This window comes from Marmota marmota, unplaced genomic scaffold, assembly GCF_001458135.2.
Source record: "Marmota marmota marmota unplaced genomic scaffold, marMar, whole genome shotgun sequence".
NCBI classification, from domain to species: Eukaryota; Metazoa; Chordata; class Mammalia; order Rodentia; family Sciuridae; genus Marmota; species Marmota marmota.
In genome coordinates this window covers 7,632,740-7,649,213 of record NW_026000229.1, presented here as the reverse complement: position 1 = coordinate 7,649,213, position 16,474 = coordinate 7,632,740, and the positions used below count along the sequence as shown (strand labels likewise).

The window sequence follows — 16,474 nt, the reverse complement described above, 5'->3', positions numbered from 1 at the left end:
GTGAAGGAAGGGCTGGGACTGGGGCTCAGTGGTAGAGCGCTTGCCTAGCATGTGTGAGGCACTGGGTTCAATTCTCAGCATTGCATTATAAATAAGTAAAATAAAGGTCCATTAACAACTAAAAAATATTTTTTTAGAGAATTTTTTTTAATATTTATTTTTTAGTTTTCAGTGGACACAACATCTTTGTATGTGGTGCTGAGGATCGAACCCGGGCCGCACGCATGCCAGGCAAGCGCGCTACCGCATGAGCCATATCCCCAGCCCCTAAAAAATATTTTTAAAAAAGGTGAAGGAGGTGGGCTTTACAGATTACTACAGACAGGCTGTGAATGCTTTAAAAAGCATTTTGGAAATGGGTATCTCTGGGGCTAGGTAGTGCTTGCTAGGAAAGGCATATTGATTGTAGTTTATCTTGGATATGAGGTAGTAGTTTGGGATTTAGATAAGACCTTTGATGGAATTTTATGACATCCTCCAGGACCATCTGGGAACATTGTCAGCCTGTTTATAAACTCATGGAACACCTTACTTAGAGTTCATTCTTGATTCTTTCTCACCCCCAACTCCAACCCACACCCCAAGGCAGTGGATCCTGTGGAATATCTCTGCCCTTGTCCTTATCCTTGATGCTGATTTGGATTAGTATCTCTGGGGGCTACTGATGGTTACATGAATGCCTAGAGGTGCAATAGGATTGAGATCTCAGGATCTCCCAGTAAACTGACAAACTACGGGCCAGTCTAGTGAGGGAGGATTTACCAGGGAAGAGTGAGGGACTACTTTTGGGACCAGAAAGATAACTGCTCATGTACAGTCTGAGGCTGGTGGCTTAGCAGCAGCATGGATGAAAACTTTTTGAGTTTTTGGTGATTGCAAGCTGCGTATACATCAGCAGGGGGGGCATAGCCACCAGAGTTGCCCTCGTGGGCTCAGCTGCATTGATAGACACGTGGGGCTGTGATACTCCATAGGAGTTTGGTAGTAAGTAGGGACACCTGCTTGAACTCCTGCAGGCAGAGTAAGTACTTCCCACCTCTGAGTTTTTCAGTTCTGGAAATTTTAATTTTATTTTTTTTTTTGGGGATTGGGATTTCACCATGTTTCCTGGAGTGGCCTCGAATTTGTGATCTTCCTACTTCAGCCTCCTGAATAGTAAGGATTATAAATGTGTGCCACCACACCTGGCTTTATTTTTACTTTTTTGATTTTCTCACCTCTGTTTTTCAGTTCTTTCCTTCTGTGATTCATTATTAGATTTTTTGCTTCCTGTATTGTCTCTTCTGATTTTCACATCTTTAATCTGTCATTATCCAACTTTTATCTTTTTGTTCTACTTTCCAGAAGATTTATTTTAAACTTGTATTGAGTTTCTTATTTCACTCTGATTTTAATATCCAGGAGCTTTTTTTTTTTGTTCCCTGAATATTCATTTCTTAAAAATAGCATTATGTTCTTGTTTCTTTAATGTGAACTCTAACCTTTAAATTTTCTTCTCCCAGCATTGTCTCTGAGTTTCTGTTTTCTGCTAATCTAATTTCTGTTGCTAAAGGTCTTTCCGCAAATGTCTGATATTCCTTGGCTCTTTCTTTTTGGGTGGGAAAAGCAGATTTTTGGAAACTATTGTCACTGCTAGGGACCCCACTGCCCTGTACTCAGCTGGGATGAGATGTTCTGACAGATTTAGTATCTGAAGGTTTCCTTCCCCACTATACCCCTGTGTTCCCAGGATCATTTGGGTTTTCCAGAAAAGACCTCACCAGTCTTCTGCCTGGTAGACCCAGCATTCTTAGGATATAGTAAAATTCTCTGGCAGCCTGTAGATACTTCTGTTGCAGAATTTCTCCTTTGACGTCTGTCTGCCAAGTGTTCCAAATCTGACAACACTTGGGATGGAGAAGGGTGATATGTTGGCAGTTTGGGATGGTGCTGGGGGGCTTCACTGTCCTTTGGCAGATGGTGCAGTCCATCTACATTCAGCTGTCTGTCCCTCCCACCTTCCCAGGTACTCAGCACCTCCAATTCCTGAGATTTCCTTGGGCTCCTTGTCTCTAATGGGCTTTTTTCTTAGCTGCCTTGTAGGTTTTTGGAATTTGGTTTTTAAATCTCATCTCATCTGATCTCATTTCATCTCTAATACTTCTTTCCACTTCTATCTTAAATGTATTGACGTGTCCTAGTGGCTGTCATTTTTTCCTCCTTTTTGTTCTTGAGAGTTTTAACTGGAAGTTTATTCTTCTGTTTAACCTTTATGTATCTTTGGTTTGAAATGTGTCTTTTTAGACAACCTATTGATGAATTAAAAAACATTCAAGATGAGCATTTGAATTTTGATCAGGAGTGCAACTCATTATATATTTACGCTAATTCCTATTACACTACTAATTTTGCCATCTTTCTCTCTCTCTCTCTCTCTCTCTCTCTCTCTCTCTCTCTCTCTCTCTCTCTTTCCAGTACTGAGGATTAAACCCAGGGAGCTCCACATCCCACTGAGCCACATCCCTAGTCTTTTAAAAATTTTTTATTTTGAGACAGGGTCTTCCTAAGTTGCTGAGGCTGGCCTTGAACTTGTGATGCTCCTGCCTTGACCTTCTGTGTTAGTAGGATTATAGGCATGCACCATTGCACCCTGTTACTTCTGCCATCTTACTTAATGCTTTCTACTTTCTGTCTGCTGCTGCTTCTCCTTTTTTGTGTAAATTGAATTTTCTTCTCCTGGTTTGAGAGTTTTACATTGTTATGGTTATGTTAACCATAATCATGGTTATGTTAATCATGGTTATGTTAACTTTTTATGTCTCACACTTCCCCATGAAGAAGTCAAGACCCTCAGCATGGTCCCCCTCCCTCTGCTCTTTCTGCCTGTGCAAGTGCAGTAGCTTCTCCAGGCCTGGATTCTATGGAGAGACAAGGCAACCCTGCTTACTTGCCATTTTGCTCAGAACTGGGCAAGGTTTGTTGAGGGCTATCTTAGAGGAGCCTCCAGTATTCTGGTGGTTTGGTTTAAAGGACCTCTAAAAAGTCCCTGAGGTTTGGAGCAAGTCCTGGGGATGGTAGATTCTTAGAGGAAGTGGTCAGGCAATGGACAGGTCAGTAGAGCCAGGAGCCCCAGACCTTCAATTGTTCCTTAGTTCTTCTCTGTGACATATCTGCCCCTGGTCCCAGCTTTGCTCTCAGGTGCTGTGTAGACTATGGCTACCCCCACTCCCTGTACTAAAGACAGAAAACAACAGGAAAGTGGGCCTCAGGGGGACAGTAGGAGGAGTAGTGACTAGGCTGAATTGGCATGGGCATTGTAAGGTCCTTGCTTAGCATCTGGATGGCCATCTTAAGTGACAGCCACCATTTTAAGAAAAATTTTGCTTTCCTGCTCAAGGGCCTGTCTGAGAGAGGCTCACCACTCCCTCATACCAACCCCACCCTTAACCACTCACATTAGGACCCACCTGGCCCCATAAAAGTCCCGAACCCCAAGCCTGTTTTGCTTCTCTCTGTCTATTGAGAGATGGCCTTTATTTGTCAGCTCTGATAAATAAACTCTCGTGTGTATCTCGGCCTGGTCTCCGTCTTTCATTTCTCGCTCACCTGACTCCTGGTTCTTCACTTTCCTTTCAGACATGCCCATCCAAAGGAGCACCCTGACCAATGCCACCAAGTCCTTATCAAGTAGGAATGTGGATCCAACAGCACCAGAGTTTTTGCTTTTGCACGAGAAGTCAGGAAATTGAATTTCCTGCGTGAAATCTTCCAATCTCCATATTAGCTCACAATTGTTTATAACCTGTGCAGGACACACAGAGTGTCTGCAGGCTGGCTCTGCTCCAGATATTGTTGCCCTTGCCCATTGCCATGGTTAGTCATTGATTCTGTCCATGTCACCTTTGGTTCTTTTCCCTCTGGGACTCAGTGTCCTCTCCTAACTCAGTGGTTTCCCCCAAAAGTGTGGTTTCCCACACCCTTCCCCTCCAGCCACTCCTCTGGTCCCCTTTGTTACTTTGCCAACTAGTTAGTCTGACATCTTCTTTTACAGATGATGGCCAGCCCATCTAGGGCCTTTCACACTATGTGTGTGTGCTTTTTCTCTCAGCCATTTGTTCTTTGGAGCAGGTTAAACACCTTCTTTGTTTGTATTAGTGATTTGTAAATGGGTCAGGTAAAGGGAAACTCATTCTCTCCTATGAGTGTTGGGCACACAGGGTTGGCTTTCCGGGAGCCTGACTGCAGCCTGAGCCCACGAGTCCTGTTCCTAGAAATAGAGAAGAAACTGCTCTCACTGGTGTGTGGATGCAGACTTAGCTTGCCAGTCCCAGATCTTGTGCCTTGGCCTGCAGAGGGCAGGACTGCCATGTGGCACAGAGCTGGTGAGCTGTTTCGTGCGCCCCTCCTGCCTTCAGTGGCCTCACTAGTTGCCTTGGGTTCCCTGCCTCGGCCCCTGGCCTCACTCTGCCTAAGTGGCAAGAGTTGCCGCTTTATATGCACTGGATAGTTTGTGACTCAGTCCTCAGTGGCCCCTCAGATGGGGAAGTGAAACAGCTGCACCTGGCCAGGCCTGACCTTTGGGTGACAGCGGAAGTAGCTGTACAAACATGGGGCTCACTGCTCTGGGGAAGTCCTCTCTTCAGCCAGACTGTGAGGAAAACGTCTGCCTGCCTGGCCCGTGTGTGGCCTCCAAGTCTGTAGCTCCAGTAACAATTTCTCCCTCCTTTTCTCTCCTTTCCTCTACTTTTTCTTGGTGACAGCTGGAAGTCACAGTGGTCACAACTGAAAGAGCCAAACATTTCTACAACCCCCAGGACATTCCTGTCACCCTCTACAGTGACTCTGATGAATGGGAGGTTAGTGCTGGGCCCCTAGAGCTGAGTTTTGTTGCATTTCTACCAACAGGACAGAACTGTCCTCCCTTAGCCTATGGTCCTGGCGGCCAGAGCAGACAGGCTGGGCTGAAGTCAGCGGTCAGGGCCATCTGGGCAAAGGCGAAGAGGAAAACATCTGTCTAGCTTCTGGCCTGCGGGAGGCCCACAGTCCCTCCCTTCCCAGGCAGAGCTCAGCTTTGGCCCAGTGCCTGAGGTTGAGTGTCCTTGTACTTATCTGGGCTGATGAAACCACAGAGGAGCTCTGTTCCCACCACCCTTGTCCACGTGGCTCCTGGCGTCAGGGCTGTGGAAAGTGCCTCACTTCCCATGGCCTCCAGGCTCTGCCTCTGCCCTCCTGTGGAGGGGCGGGCACTAGCTGACCCACCAGACGCGGAGGGTGGGCCTCACAGGGATGCCCTGCCAGGCATTTTTAAACATTCTCAATCTTGAACATTTTTGGCTGGCTTCTTCTCCCAACCCCGCCCCCTCCATTTCTCATCGCCCCAGAGCCCTTCCACTGGCTTGGACAATCCAAGCATCCGCCTCAAGCAGACAGGCCAGGAGTTCCCTGCCAGATGTCAGTTCTGTTGAAAACCAAACCATAAAGGGAATAGCTGAGAGAGACAAGGGGCGTTTGTTTCCTCAGGCCTGGTTTCTGTCAGGCTGCTGGCTGCTTGGCCAGTGCTTGCCAGCCGAGCTGTGAGAGGGAACTGTGGTGGATTTGAGCAGGGAGGTCAGGTGGTCTCCCTGGGTTCCTGGTTTGTACCTGGATTGCTTTGGTCCCCTCCCCCTATCACATAGAGAGTGACACTGTTTCCTCCCTCTGCCAGATGTGGAAGCACCGCTCTGACCCAGTTCTCCACGTTGATCTGCGGAGGTGGGCTGACCTGATGCTAGTGGCTCCTCTCGATGCCAACACCCTGGGGAAGGTGGCCAGTGGCATCTGTGACAATTTGCTTGTGAGTGACTCCCTGGCATCCTCATCCCTCCCTCTCCCACTTTTCTGAGCTGCAGACTTCCTTGTACAAGAAGACCTATTACTTTGGGACCCAGGTTTGCTCAGGAAGAATGTGGTGCCCCTGGCTCCACTGCCCCTAGGGGGACTAGTCTCCAGCAAGTGGGCAGCAGACCTGGGCCTGCAGATCCATTGGACTTGCTGATGCTCTCTGGGTGTGTCCACCTCTTGCCTACCTCCCAGTGCTCAGTCAGATGCCCAGCCTTGGCTCCATGCTTTCTTTGTCTTCCATCATGGCTGCCTTCTGCTGTCCATTCCCTTCCCCTTCAGCTCTGCCTCACCAGGATCTGGATATATGCACATGTGGGCAATCTGATAAGGGTGCTTACTTCCTCATAGATCTCCAATAGAAACATATTTCTTGTAGCTCTTTAGCCCCAAGGCTAAGACTCAGTTTTCCTGTGTATTAGAGAAAGTTTAGAGAGAAAAGAAGAAAAAGTCAGAACAAGAGATAATTGCCTATGAACGGTGGAGGAGAGGTTCAGATATACAAAAGTAGGAATTGGCTTAGGCCTCTGTGACAGCCAGGGAACTGTCACTCTTAAAGAGGATCTGCTGGTCTCCTGATTTGATTATATGATCATCCTGGAACTATTTGGGTGTGATTTTTCTACTTCCTCTCTCTTTCTTATTACCTTTCCCCCATATATTAAGCTTTTACCTCCCATGTCCTAGTGACTGTGCTAAGGACACAGAGGGCTTTCATTATGGAAGAAGAGTAGTTTTTTGTTTTTGTACTGGGGATTGAACCTAGGAACATTTTACCACTGATATACAACCTCTGTCTTTTTTTTTTTTTTTTTAATTTTGAGGCAGTGTCTCTAAGTTACTAAGAATCTCACTGAATTCTTGAGGCTGGCTTCAAACTTTTGATTCTCCTGACTCAGATTCTGTGTCACTGGAATTATTATAGGCCCTGGCAGAAGAGGGTTTTTTATCATAGTCACGTGTATAGTGACTGATGGGTGATGATGGTCTTAAGTGACCATTAGTCAGTCCATTTTTTAAAAATTCAGTACTGGAAATTGAATTCAGGGGTACTCTACCACTGTGCTATGTCCCTAACCCTTTATTTTTAATTGATTTTTATTTTGAAACAGAGTCTCACTGAACTGCCCAAGCTGGCCTTGAGCTTGAGATCCTCCTGCCTCAGCCTCTTTAAGTAGCTGGGATTAAGGTCATGCACTACCACACCAGGCCCCAGTTAGTCCTTTGATAGCAGAGTCACTGCCTTGCTTTACTGAGAATGTGGTAGACATTCAATAAAATACTGTATGTATGTGGTCAGAAGTAATTTTCCATATGTCAACAGCTGGGAGTTTTTTAGTTTACCATGGTGAAAAAGGTGAATACTAAAGCTGGATTAGGGTTTTCTGGGGGTCGGATAAGAGATAATTAGTGAGCCTGTCAGTGAGCCCCACTGTGCCGACTGTCAGGGGGCTCTTGAGGCCTTCCTGGGGAATCTACTAGTGACTTAAGCATCTCTTGACCAAGAGCACAGGTTGAGCAGAACACGCCTGGATGGTGTGGCCCTGAGCAAGTGCAAAGAAGGAGATCTGAGAGCAGCATTATCAAGATGGCCCAGTAGGAGTGGGTGCAGTGTCGCAGGCCTGTAATCCCAGCAACTCAGGAGGCTGAGTCAGGAGGATCAAAGCCAGCCTCAGCAATTTAGTGAGGCCCTAAGCAACTTAGCAAGACCCTATCTCAAAAAGGGCTGGGGATGTGGCTCAGTGATTAAGCACTCCTGGGTTTAATTCCTGGTACAAAGGGAAAAAAAAGGGACTGGAGCTATAGCTCAGTGGTAGGGTGCCTGCTTCACTTGTGTGAGGCACTGGGTTTGATCCTCAGCACCACATAAAAATAAACAAAGATATTGTGTCCATCCACAACTAAAATAAGAAAGATAGAAAGAATGCCCAGTAGTGTTGGAACCTGGCCAGCAGGCACTAAAACAAAAGAAATACCCTGTTGCTTTTCTTGAAGCAGCTCAGAGTGGGGTGGTCTGTACCATCCCACCAAACTCTCAGATTCCCACTGCCTGGTCAGGGGCGTCTGATGTGCTGTAGCACACCCACCTCAGAGTTCAGTCTCGGCCGACCTCTAAGAGTTCTGTCTCCTGAAAGCTCTACGTCCTTTTTTTTTCCTTCAAGGCTATTGCCACTCCCTGAAATTTTGGGGGTTCTCTCCTCCAGAATTGGCAGTAGAATATGTTCCCAAGTCTGGCTATTTGCCTCAAAGGAATTCACTTGAAGGCGCAAATGTTTCAAAGAATATCAAATGTTATAAAAATTGAACTGTCAGCATCCTTGGTATGTGGGTTGGTGTGCTTTCCTTTGATGAGGGCTTAGAAACCCTAGCCCAGCCCCCGTCTCCATACCCCACACACACACACAAGGGGCTCTTCTAGGTATGCTCAGGACTTCTGCAGAAGTATCAGGTGGCATGGGGCCAAGAGGAAGTGTGACTGAAACTGTCCACTCATAACCCTGTTGCACATTGAGAGGACTTGATGGGAAACGAATGCTAGTGTCTGGGATGACGCAAGCAGACAAATCCTGAGGCTCTTTGCTGTCCTGGGAGAGGGCAGGGGCACCAAGGGATCAGGCTCTAGCCTGGCCTGTGCATAGCATTGTTCTCTGCACATCCTCTTCTTTTCCCAGATGGACTTCTGGGGAGGAGTGTTCCAGCCACTGTCTCCCCAAGAGGCTCCTGGCCAAGAGGAGGTGCCTGGTGTAGTCAGAGCACAGGGAAACTTATTTCCCCCTGAGGCAGCCCCCAACCTAATAAGCCTGTCCTGTAGTAATAACAGGAACCACCGCCCTGAAAGCCTGTTCTTGGTACCATTCCCTATGCTAAGAATTTTGAAAGCATTCACACCCTCAGTCTTCACAGCCACCCAGTAAGGGGGCCCTTTTGCAGAGGAAGCTGAGGCCCTGGCATTAAACAATTTGTCCAGGTTCTCACAAATAGTTTTTATACACACACACACACACACACTTGATTTGTGCAACCTCAGAACTCAAAGCCTATGGCATTAAGGACTCAGTACTGTTAGGCCCTTCCGCAGCTACTCTGGTCTGTACCTCAGTGGGATGGCCTGGCTTCAGGAGACAATAAGGTTGCCCAGTGCAGTGAAAGGTTACACGGGCTGGTGTTTGTCCAGGTGTGACTTTGGGCAGCAGTTCACCCTGCAGGGAACTATGGCTTGCCCATCTGTGAAAGGGGCAGGGCTTTTCTCCTAGGGTCACAATGAGGGTTCCTGAAATAAAGTATGAGAGAAGGTGTTTGTCATGTGTTGGATGTTTTCATTGCCATGGTTTAATTGGCTCAGAAGTAGAGTTGGTGCTAGGTAGGTCTCCCTATGAGCCGTCTGGTCCCTAACTTTCTGGTGAACTGCGACACCTGCCTCTTGCTCCCTAGGGTTGCTTCTACCTAAGAGACACAAGCCAGTATGGAGAAGGGTCAAGCTTAGATGCGGGGAGACTACACACAGGAGGGAGGTCTGCTGGAGGTGGCTGAGCCATTGAAGGCATTGGTTGAGCACTTGCTGTGTGTAGTGCCTGTGCCAGAGCTTGAGGAAAGATGGTGAGGTTTGAGGAGTCCCCTAACCCCAGGGACATGAGACAGGTGGCACCCAGTCATCCTGAGCCTCCGACTGGGCTGCTGACTGTAGCCTGGAGGACAGTGGGGATGGTTTAGGAGGGCTAGGAAGGGGTGGTAGGCAGAGGAGCAGGACCTCCCCCTTCTTCACAGACGTGTGTCATCCGGGCCTGGGACCGCAGCAAACCCCTGATCTTCTGTCCTGCCATGAATACCGTCATGTGGGAACACCCCCTTACTGCACAGCAGATGGACCAACTCAAGGCCTTTGGCTATGTGGAGATCCCCTGTGTGGACAAGAAGCTGGTGTGTGGAGATCAAGGTAGGTATCTTATCAGGCTTACATCCCATGACTATGGAAGGGGCTCAGCTTTGGGGTTCATATTCTGGCCTGTAGTGACCTCGGGTAGAACTATTCTCTGAGCTCAATTCTTTTGTCTGGAAAATGAGAATCCTAATTCTTGCTTCTCAGAGTTGTTAGGATAAAATAACATATATCAAATGCTTAGTAGAGGCTGGGCTTGGTGGTGCATGCCTATGATCCCAGGGACTTGGGAGACTGAGACAAGAGGATCGCGAGTTTGAGGCCAGCCTCAGCAACTTAGCAAGACTCTGTCTCAAAATAAAAACAGGCTGGGGATGTAGCTCAGTGGTAGAGCACTCCTGAGTTCAATCTTTAGTATTACAAAAATAAGTAAAAGTGCTTGTTAGAGTCGCTGGCATTTAGCATACACACTGTCAAGGATGACTAGTGGAATGATTCCTGGGGACTATTCTAGGGTGTCTTAGGAGGGGTTTGATGGGTCTTGTTGGTGCAGTGATGGGCCTGGCCTTTTTAGGCCTTCGTCTCTGGATGTGATGTGATGGGGAACTTTGGGCAGGGGGCTGCAAGCATTGTTAGCTGTCCGGCCCTCCCTTGATTACAGCACAGAACTTTGCTCCCAGGTCTGGGCGCTATGGCTGAGGTGGAGACCATTGTGGATAAAGTGAAAGAAGTCCTCTCCCAGCACAGCGGCGTCCAGCAGAGTTGAACTGATTTCTGTTATGGGTGTACCTCTGCACTCAGTGTGTTTTCAGGCCAAGATGGTGAAGAAGGGCATCATCAAAATATGGTGAAGATGTGGCTGGGGCTGTGGGTCAGTGACAGAGCGCTTACCTTGCAAGCGCTGGGTTTAATTCTCAGCACCATATAAAAACAAATAAATAAATAAATAAAGGTCCATCAATAACTAATAAAAATTTTAAAAAATATATGGTGAAGTGCTGCCCCCAACCTGCGCGGGCAGCTGAACTTAAGGTCGCTCATATGATTTTCCAGGGACACCAAATAAAACACAGACACACTTTACCTTTAAACAAACTTCTGGATGGCTCCGCTGTCTGCCTCAGGCTCCCCAAAAGGGAAAGCAAGAGAAAGTCAGGCGAGAGAGGCTGGTGAGAGAGAGAAAGAGTGTGTGCGTGCTTGAGCGGGAGCATGTTCAGAAGTGGGCTTTTATTGGGGGGACTCTTGTTCTTTAGTAAGTTCTATCCGAAAAAGGCCAGAAGGGGCAGGGTTACAAGCAACAGATGAGTGTAACTCAACCTCAGGGTTGACACCTACATCTGAAGACACACCTACTTCTTGGGCTGAGACGACGCCCAAGTCACTACAAAATGTAGTGATTGATTAGAGCCTCTTGCTTCAGGACTGGAAGGTGGGTCATTCAGAGTGGCTCCCCACAGTGAAGATTCCTGCATTTGCTCAAGAGGCCTCTGACCTGCTCCAGGTTATACAGGACCAAAGGCGCAACTTCTTTCAACCAGGGGGTGCCTGCTTTCTATAACCCCTCCCCATCTCTTCCTGGGAGGGGTACAACAAGCTAGGAGAGAAAACTGCTATATGTCCCTGAACACCTGGGAGGACTAAGTGACTGGGAGACTTCTATTTTTTCTCTTGCCCAGGAATTGCTTTTTGAAATACTAGCTGCAGGTCCCTGGCATGGCAGGCCCCTGGCCAGGCCTCGGGAGCTTCCATTTTCTGATGAGGTGCCCAAGTGTCACACAGTCAGGAAATTTGTGAGGTGGCAGGACTCTCAGATTTTCCACAGACCATGCTATGAATTTGGGGATTCTGGGAAATTAAAAAAAAATGTGATCTTTTAGGAGATTCTGTCCTTTCTTTACAACCCATCTATGGTCTCAGAGATTTGAAGGCATTGATGGATCAGGCCAGGGAAAACGTAGGGTGATGACTGACTAGCACTCTCCTGTCCCCATATAATATGAGTACATATGGACAAAAAGCCCTGAAGCCAGACAGACCCTATTCAAATCTCAGCTCTGCCACTTATCACCGGTAGACCTTGGCTTGGGACTTTCCCTTTCTGATCCTCACTTTCTGCATCTGTATTATCATCCTTCCCTTGTGAAACTGTTGAGATTAAGTGAGATGATGTGTGCAAAATACAGGTGTCCCCTTTATCCTCTGGAGACACATTCCAAGACTCCCAGTAGATGCCTGAAACCACATATAGTACTGAACCCTATTAATACTATGCATTTCCCCACACATAACATACCTATGACAAAGTTTAACTTGGAAATTAGGCACTGTAAGAGATTAACAACAATAGCTAATAATTAATTAAAATATGCTGTAATAAATGTTGTGTGAATGTGGATTCTCTTTCTTAGCAACGTCAGCATTCAATTTCTTTTTTCTTTCCTTATGAAGTCAAGAACTTTCACTTCTTCACGTAAAGGAAGCACCTAACAGCTTCTCATTCTGAATTGCTAGCTTCACCATTCTGCAATTTGGGTTACTTGAACACAAGTATTGTGATAAAACAATAATCTGAAACCAAGATAGCGTGTACTGACAAATTTATACTAACAAAGAACAGGCAGTGTGACTTTTCACTTAATATTTTCAGACTGGGGTTGACCACAGGTAACTGAGACCATGAAAAGCCAAAACTGTAGGTAAATGGGGTCTGGAATGCAGTAACTGTCAAGAAAATGGAAGTTAAAGCTAGACATGTATATATGCCAAGAGCTTTCCTAACATTTACTGAAATAGTCCATCTCATTTTTGGAAAAATTAAATCCCAGATCCTAAGGTGACATGACTCCTTAGGCAAATGAGGGAGGGGCAAGTAGTCAGCAGGGTTGGAAGCTGCATTGAGTCCTAGGTCCCTTGCTTATTTCCTGGTTTCTCGGTTGTCCTCATCCTTTCCTCTTGGTTGCACCTGCAACAGGGGCCTGGGTGTTTACCAATGCAGACTAGTCTCCAAAGAGACCCTGTACTCTAACCTAAAAACCCCCTGCTGCCCTGCTATTGATTAGGGGCTCTTTAGTGTGGCTACAGTGGTGAGGGCTTGACTGCCTATTTGTAACTGAGGTAGGGGCTAGCTCCTTGCTCTCCTGGCTTCCAGTTCAGGGGTAGGAAGCACATCATGCATATTCTGAGAGTACTGCAGGCATAGATGCTTTGAGGAACCAAGGCCTCCAGCAGTCTCCAAGGGTCTTTCTCTCACTGCAGTTGAATTAATCAAGTGACCCTTTGGGATACAATTACCCTAGGGCACAAAAAAAACCCCAACTGAAATGGTAGCATCAAGAACCAACCTATCACCAAGTGGTGGCTTGCGAGGCTGAGGAAGGAGGATTTAAAGTTCAAAGATAGCCTCAGCAGCTTAGCAAGGGCCTAAGTAATTTAATGAGACTCTGTGTCAAAAAACAAAGGGCCAGGCATGCAGAGGCTCAGGATGTTGAGGCAGGAGGATGGCACATTCAAAGCCAAGCTCAGTAGCTTAACGAGACCCTAAAAAAAAAAAAAAAAAAGAATCTAGGAATGTGGCTCAATAGTTAAGCACACTGGTGTTCAGTCTCTGGTAACAAAACAAAACAAAAAAGCCAATTAACTTATTCCCAGGCAGAGTGGCACATGCCTATAATCATAGTGACTTGGGAGGCCAAGAGGATTGAAAGTTCAAGGCTAGCCTCAGCAACTCAGTGAGGCCACATCTCAAAAAAGAACTGTGGATGTAGTTCAGTGGTAAAGCTCCCCTGGGTTTAATCCCTAGTACCAAAAACAAAACCAAAAAACCCTTATAGGTCATAGGCTATGGATGTAGCTCAGTAATGGTGCACTTGCCTAGCATGTGTGAGGCCCTGGGTTCAGTCCCCAAGTACCACCACCAAAACAAAACAAAAGCCTATAAACTGGATTCAGTACTATACACCTGTAATGCTAGCATCTTGAGGCAGAAGGATTGCAAGTTTAAGGCAACTTAGTGTGGCCCTTTCTCATAAAAGGGTTGAAGACGTGTTGTGGCTCAGTGGTAGTGTGCTTGCCTAGCACACGTGAGGCACTGGGTTCAATTCTCAGCACCACAGAAAAATAAATAAAATAAAGGTATTGTGTCCATCTACAACTAAAAATCATTTTTATAAAAGGGGTTGGAGGGCTGGGATTGTGGCTCAGCGGTAGAGCGCTTACCTAGCACATGTAAGGCCCTGGGTTCGATCCTCAGCACCACATAAAAATAAGCAAAATAAAGATATTGTGTCCAACTACAAGTAAAAAATATTTTTTTAAAAAAAGCAGGGGGGGTTGGAAAAAAAGGTGGGTAGATGGAGAGTTGGGGCATGGTGAGAACCTGGTTAATTGGAATCCAGAGACAGTCCCAAAGTTTCATTTATATTGTTTTAACTTCCCTTGTCATGTTCATGTTACTTTTCCTCCCCCTCAGCAACCCCACTATAAATGGGGTTTATAAACTGCTGCCATTTTCTCACTGCTTATCATATGCAAGGATCTGTACTGGTAAGTACTGTACCACTGAGCCACACCCCAATCCTTTTGATTTTATTTTGAGATAGCGTCTCTGAGTTGCCAAAACTGGTCTGGAACTTGTGATCCTCCTGCTCTCAGCCTCCTGAGTTGCTGGGATTACAGGCATGTGCTACTGCACAGTCCGTCTGCCCTTTTAAATGGAGGTCTAGGTGAGTGGCCATGGGCGGGGACTGAAGAGCCCAGTTGTTTCCTGAAACAGACTACAGCTGAGAGGGCAATACATTGACCTGGCCCCATCTGCTAGAAGGGTGCTGAAGTGAGTGACAATCCCAGTTTTCCCTCTAAGGATCCACACTCAGAGTTATCATCTTGAGTAGAAATGTTCCTGGAAAAGATGCTAACTTCCCTGATGATTTTTCTGGAATTCTGGAAGTTTGACAGAATAAAACATTTGGGTCTGAAGTTTGTACTCCTGTTTGGCAGCCTGGATCCTTTCAAGGCTGTTGTGGTTGCTGCAGGCCAGGGCCAGCCTCCACACAGGCTGTGTCTAGAGCTTTTTCAACATGTTGGTCAGGTCCCACAGCTACTTCCCTGCTGCCTCCAGTTAAGACCTGACTCTTGCTTGGCAAAATATACCTGGCTTTCCATGATCTGGCCCCTACCTACCCTTCTAGCCCCACCCCTGACCGAATGCCAACACTCCAGGGTTCCCTGTCCTCTTGTCACACTGGACAACCTTGAACAGGCCATGTTGATTCTTTCCTCTTGCCTTTGAACGTGCTGCTGCTTTTATTGGAAAGGCATTCCTCACCTGGCCGACTCCTACATGTGCCTCTAGAGGAACCTGGGTGCCTGCCACCTTTGGATGCCTTCACTGGCCAACTCGGGTTAGGTGATCCTTGACCAGGTTCTTCTTGTGCCTTTGATATTTATTATAATAGAATTGTAATTGTTAGTGTAGCTTTTGAACCCTAAAATTGGTTATCTCTTGGAGAGCAGTAGTTGTCTTGTTCCTTGAAGAACTCAGCAAGTCATTCCAAGCTTATTGTATTGACAAGAAAAGGTGTGTGTGTCTTGAGGGGGAGGCACATCCTTCTGCTTTCCAAGCAGCCTCAGAGCCATAAAAGCAAAGACTGATAAAATTCACTACAGAAATATATACAACTGGGCAAATATATTCAAATGCACTCAGCTACTCTAGAGGCTGAGGCAAAAGGATTGTGAGTTTGAGGTCAGGCTTAGCAACTTACTGAGAACTGTCTCAAACCAAAACAAAAACCTGAACATTTGCATAGAGCAATAATCAAATGGCCAACAACTGGGAAAGTTATCTGTAACTCTAATAACAAAGGGCTAATTCCCCTAATACTTAAAAGAACTCCACTACTTGGAAGGAGAGGCTGGAGAGTCTTCGGTTTAAGTTTAGCATGGGAAATTTAGGGAGAACTTGTCTCAAAACACAAATAAAAGAGGGCTGGGAATGTAGCTTAGATGGTAGAGTACCACTGGGTTAAATCCTCAGTATTGCAAAAATGATTAACAAAGCAAAATCACTCCAATGCATTGATTAGAAAAATACCAAGATCACAAAAGAAAAGTAAGCCGAGGATAAAGAGTTCACATTAAAAACAACCAACCAACAAATACATTAAAAACAAACAAACAAAAAAATATTCAACCACATTCACAAAGAGCGTAGGACAAATCAAATCACATTGAAATGAAAGTTTTTACCTATCAGATGTAAGGAATGAGCACCCTCATACATTTCTGGTAGCAATGTAGATTGAAGCAACCTCTTCAATTTTTCTTAAAGAACAATCTACAAGTAGGTATCAAAATTACATATGCACCTTACCCTTTGATCCAGCAATTTCACCACTGGGATTTATCCCACAGATGTAGTCATATATATGATATTATTTCTGAATAGGCTATTTATTGCAGCATTGTCTCTGGTACTTTTAAAAGACTGGAAACACCCTCACTAATTAAAACAGATTAGAGTTCATTCATTCTCTGGAACACCACACAGCTACAAAAGAAAGTATTGAAGAGGCTCTTGATGTACTGATTTGAGACTTCCAAGTATATTGTTAAACAGGAAAGGAAACGTGCAGAACAATGGGTACTGCATGCTGCTTGTGTATAAAAAATGGTGGGGGAGGGGGGCAATCCTATTGGTTTGTATATGCAGCAAATAGCCATTGAAAAATGAGAAACAAGTCC

The 16,474-nt window shown here is 46.0% G+C and overlaps 1 protein-coding gene across 7 annotated transcripts in view; it reads left to right on the top strand.

Moving 5' to 3' along the window:
• Ppcdc (phosphopantothenoylcysteine decarboxylase) overlaps positions 1-12,111 on the top strand; it is a 36,218-nt gene extending 24,107 nt beyond the window's left edge. For 3 of the 7 annotated variants that reach the window (XM_048793003.1, XM_015480404.2, XM_015480405.2), the window contains 4 exons: positions 4,740-4,835; positions 5,684-5,812; positions 9,622-9,790; positions 10,414-12,111. In XM_048793003.1, coding sequence (XP_048648960.1) covers positions 4,740-4,835; positions 5,684-5,812; positions 9,622-9,790; positions 10,414-10,499 — 480 coding nt within the window. In that variant the 3' untranslated portion in view covers positions 10,500-12,111. Of the gene's footprint in view, positions 1-4,739; positions 4,836-5,257; positions 5,431-5,683; positions 5,813-9,621; positions 9,791-10,394 lie in introns of those variants that run through there. The other 4 variants (XM_048793004.1, XM_015480406.2, XM_048793005.1 and 1 more) reach the window with 4 other exon arrangements.
• The last annotated feature ends 4,363 nt before the right edge of the window (positions 12,112-16,474 follow it).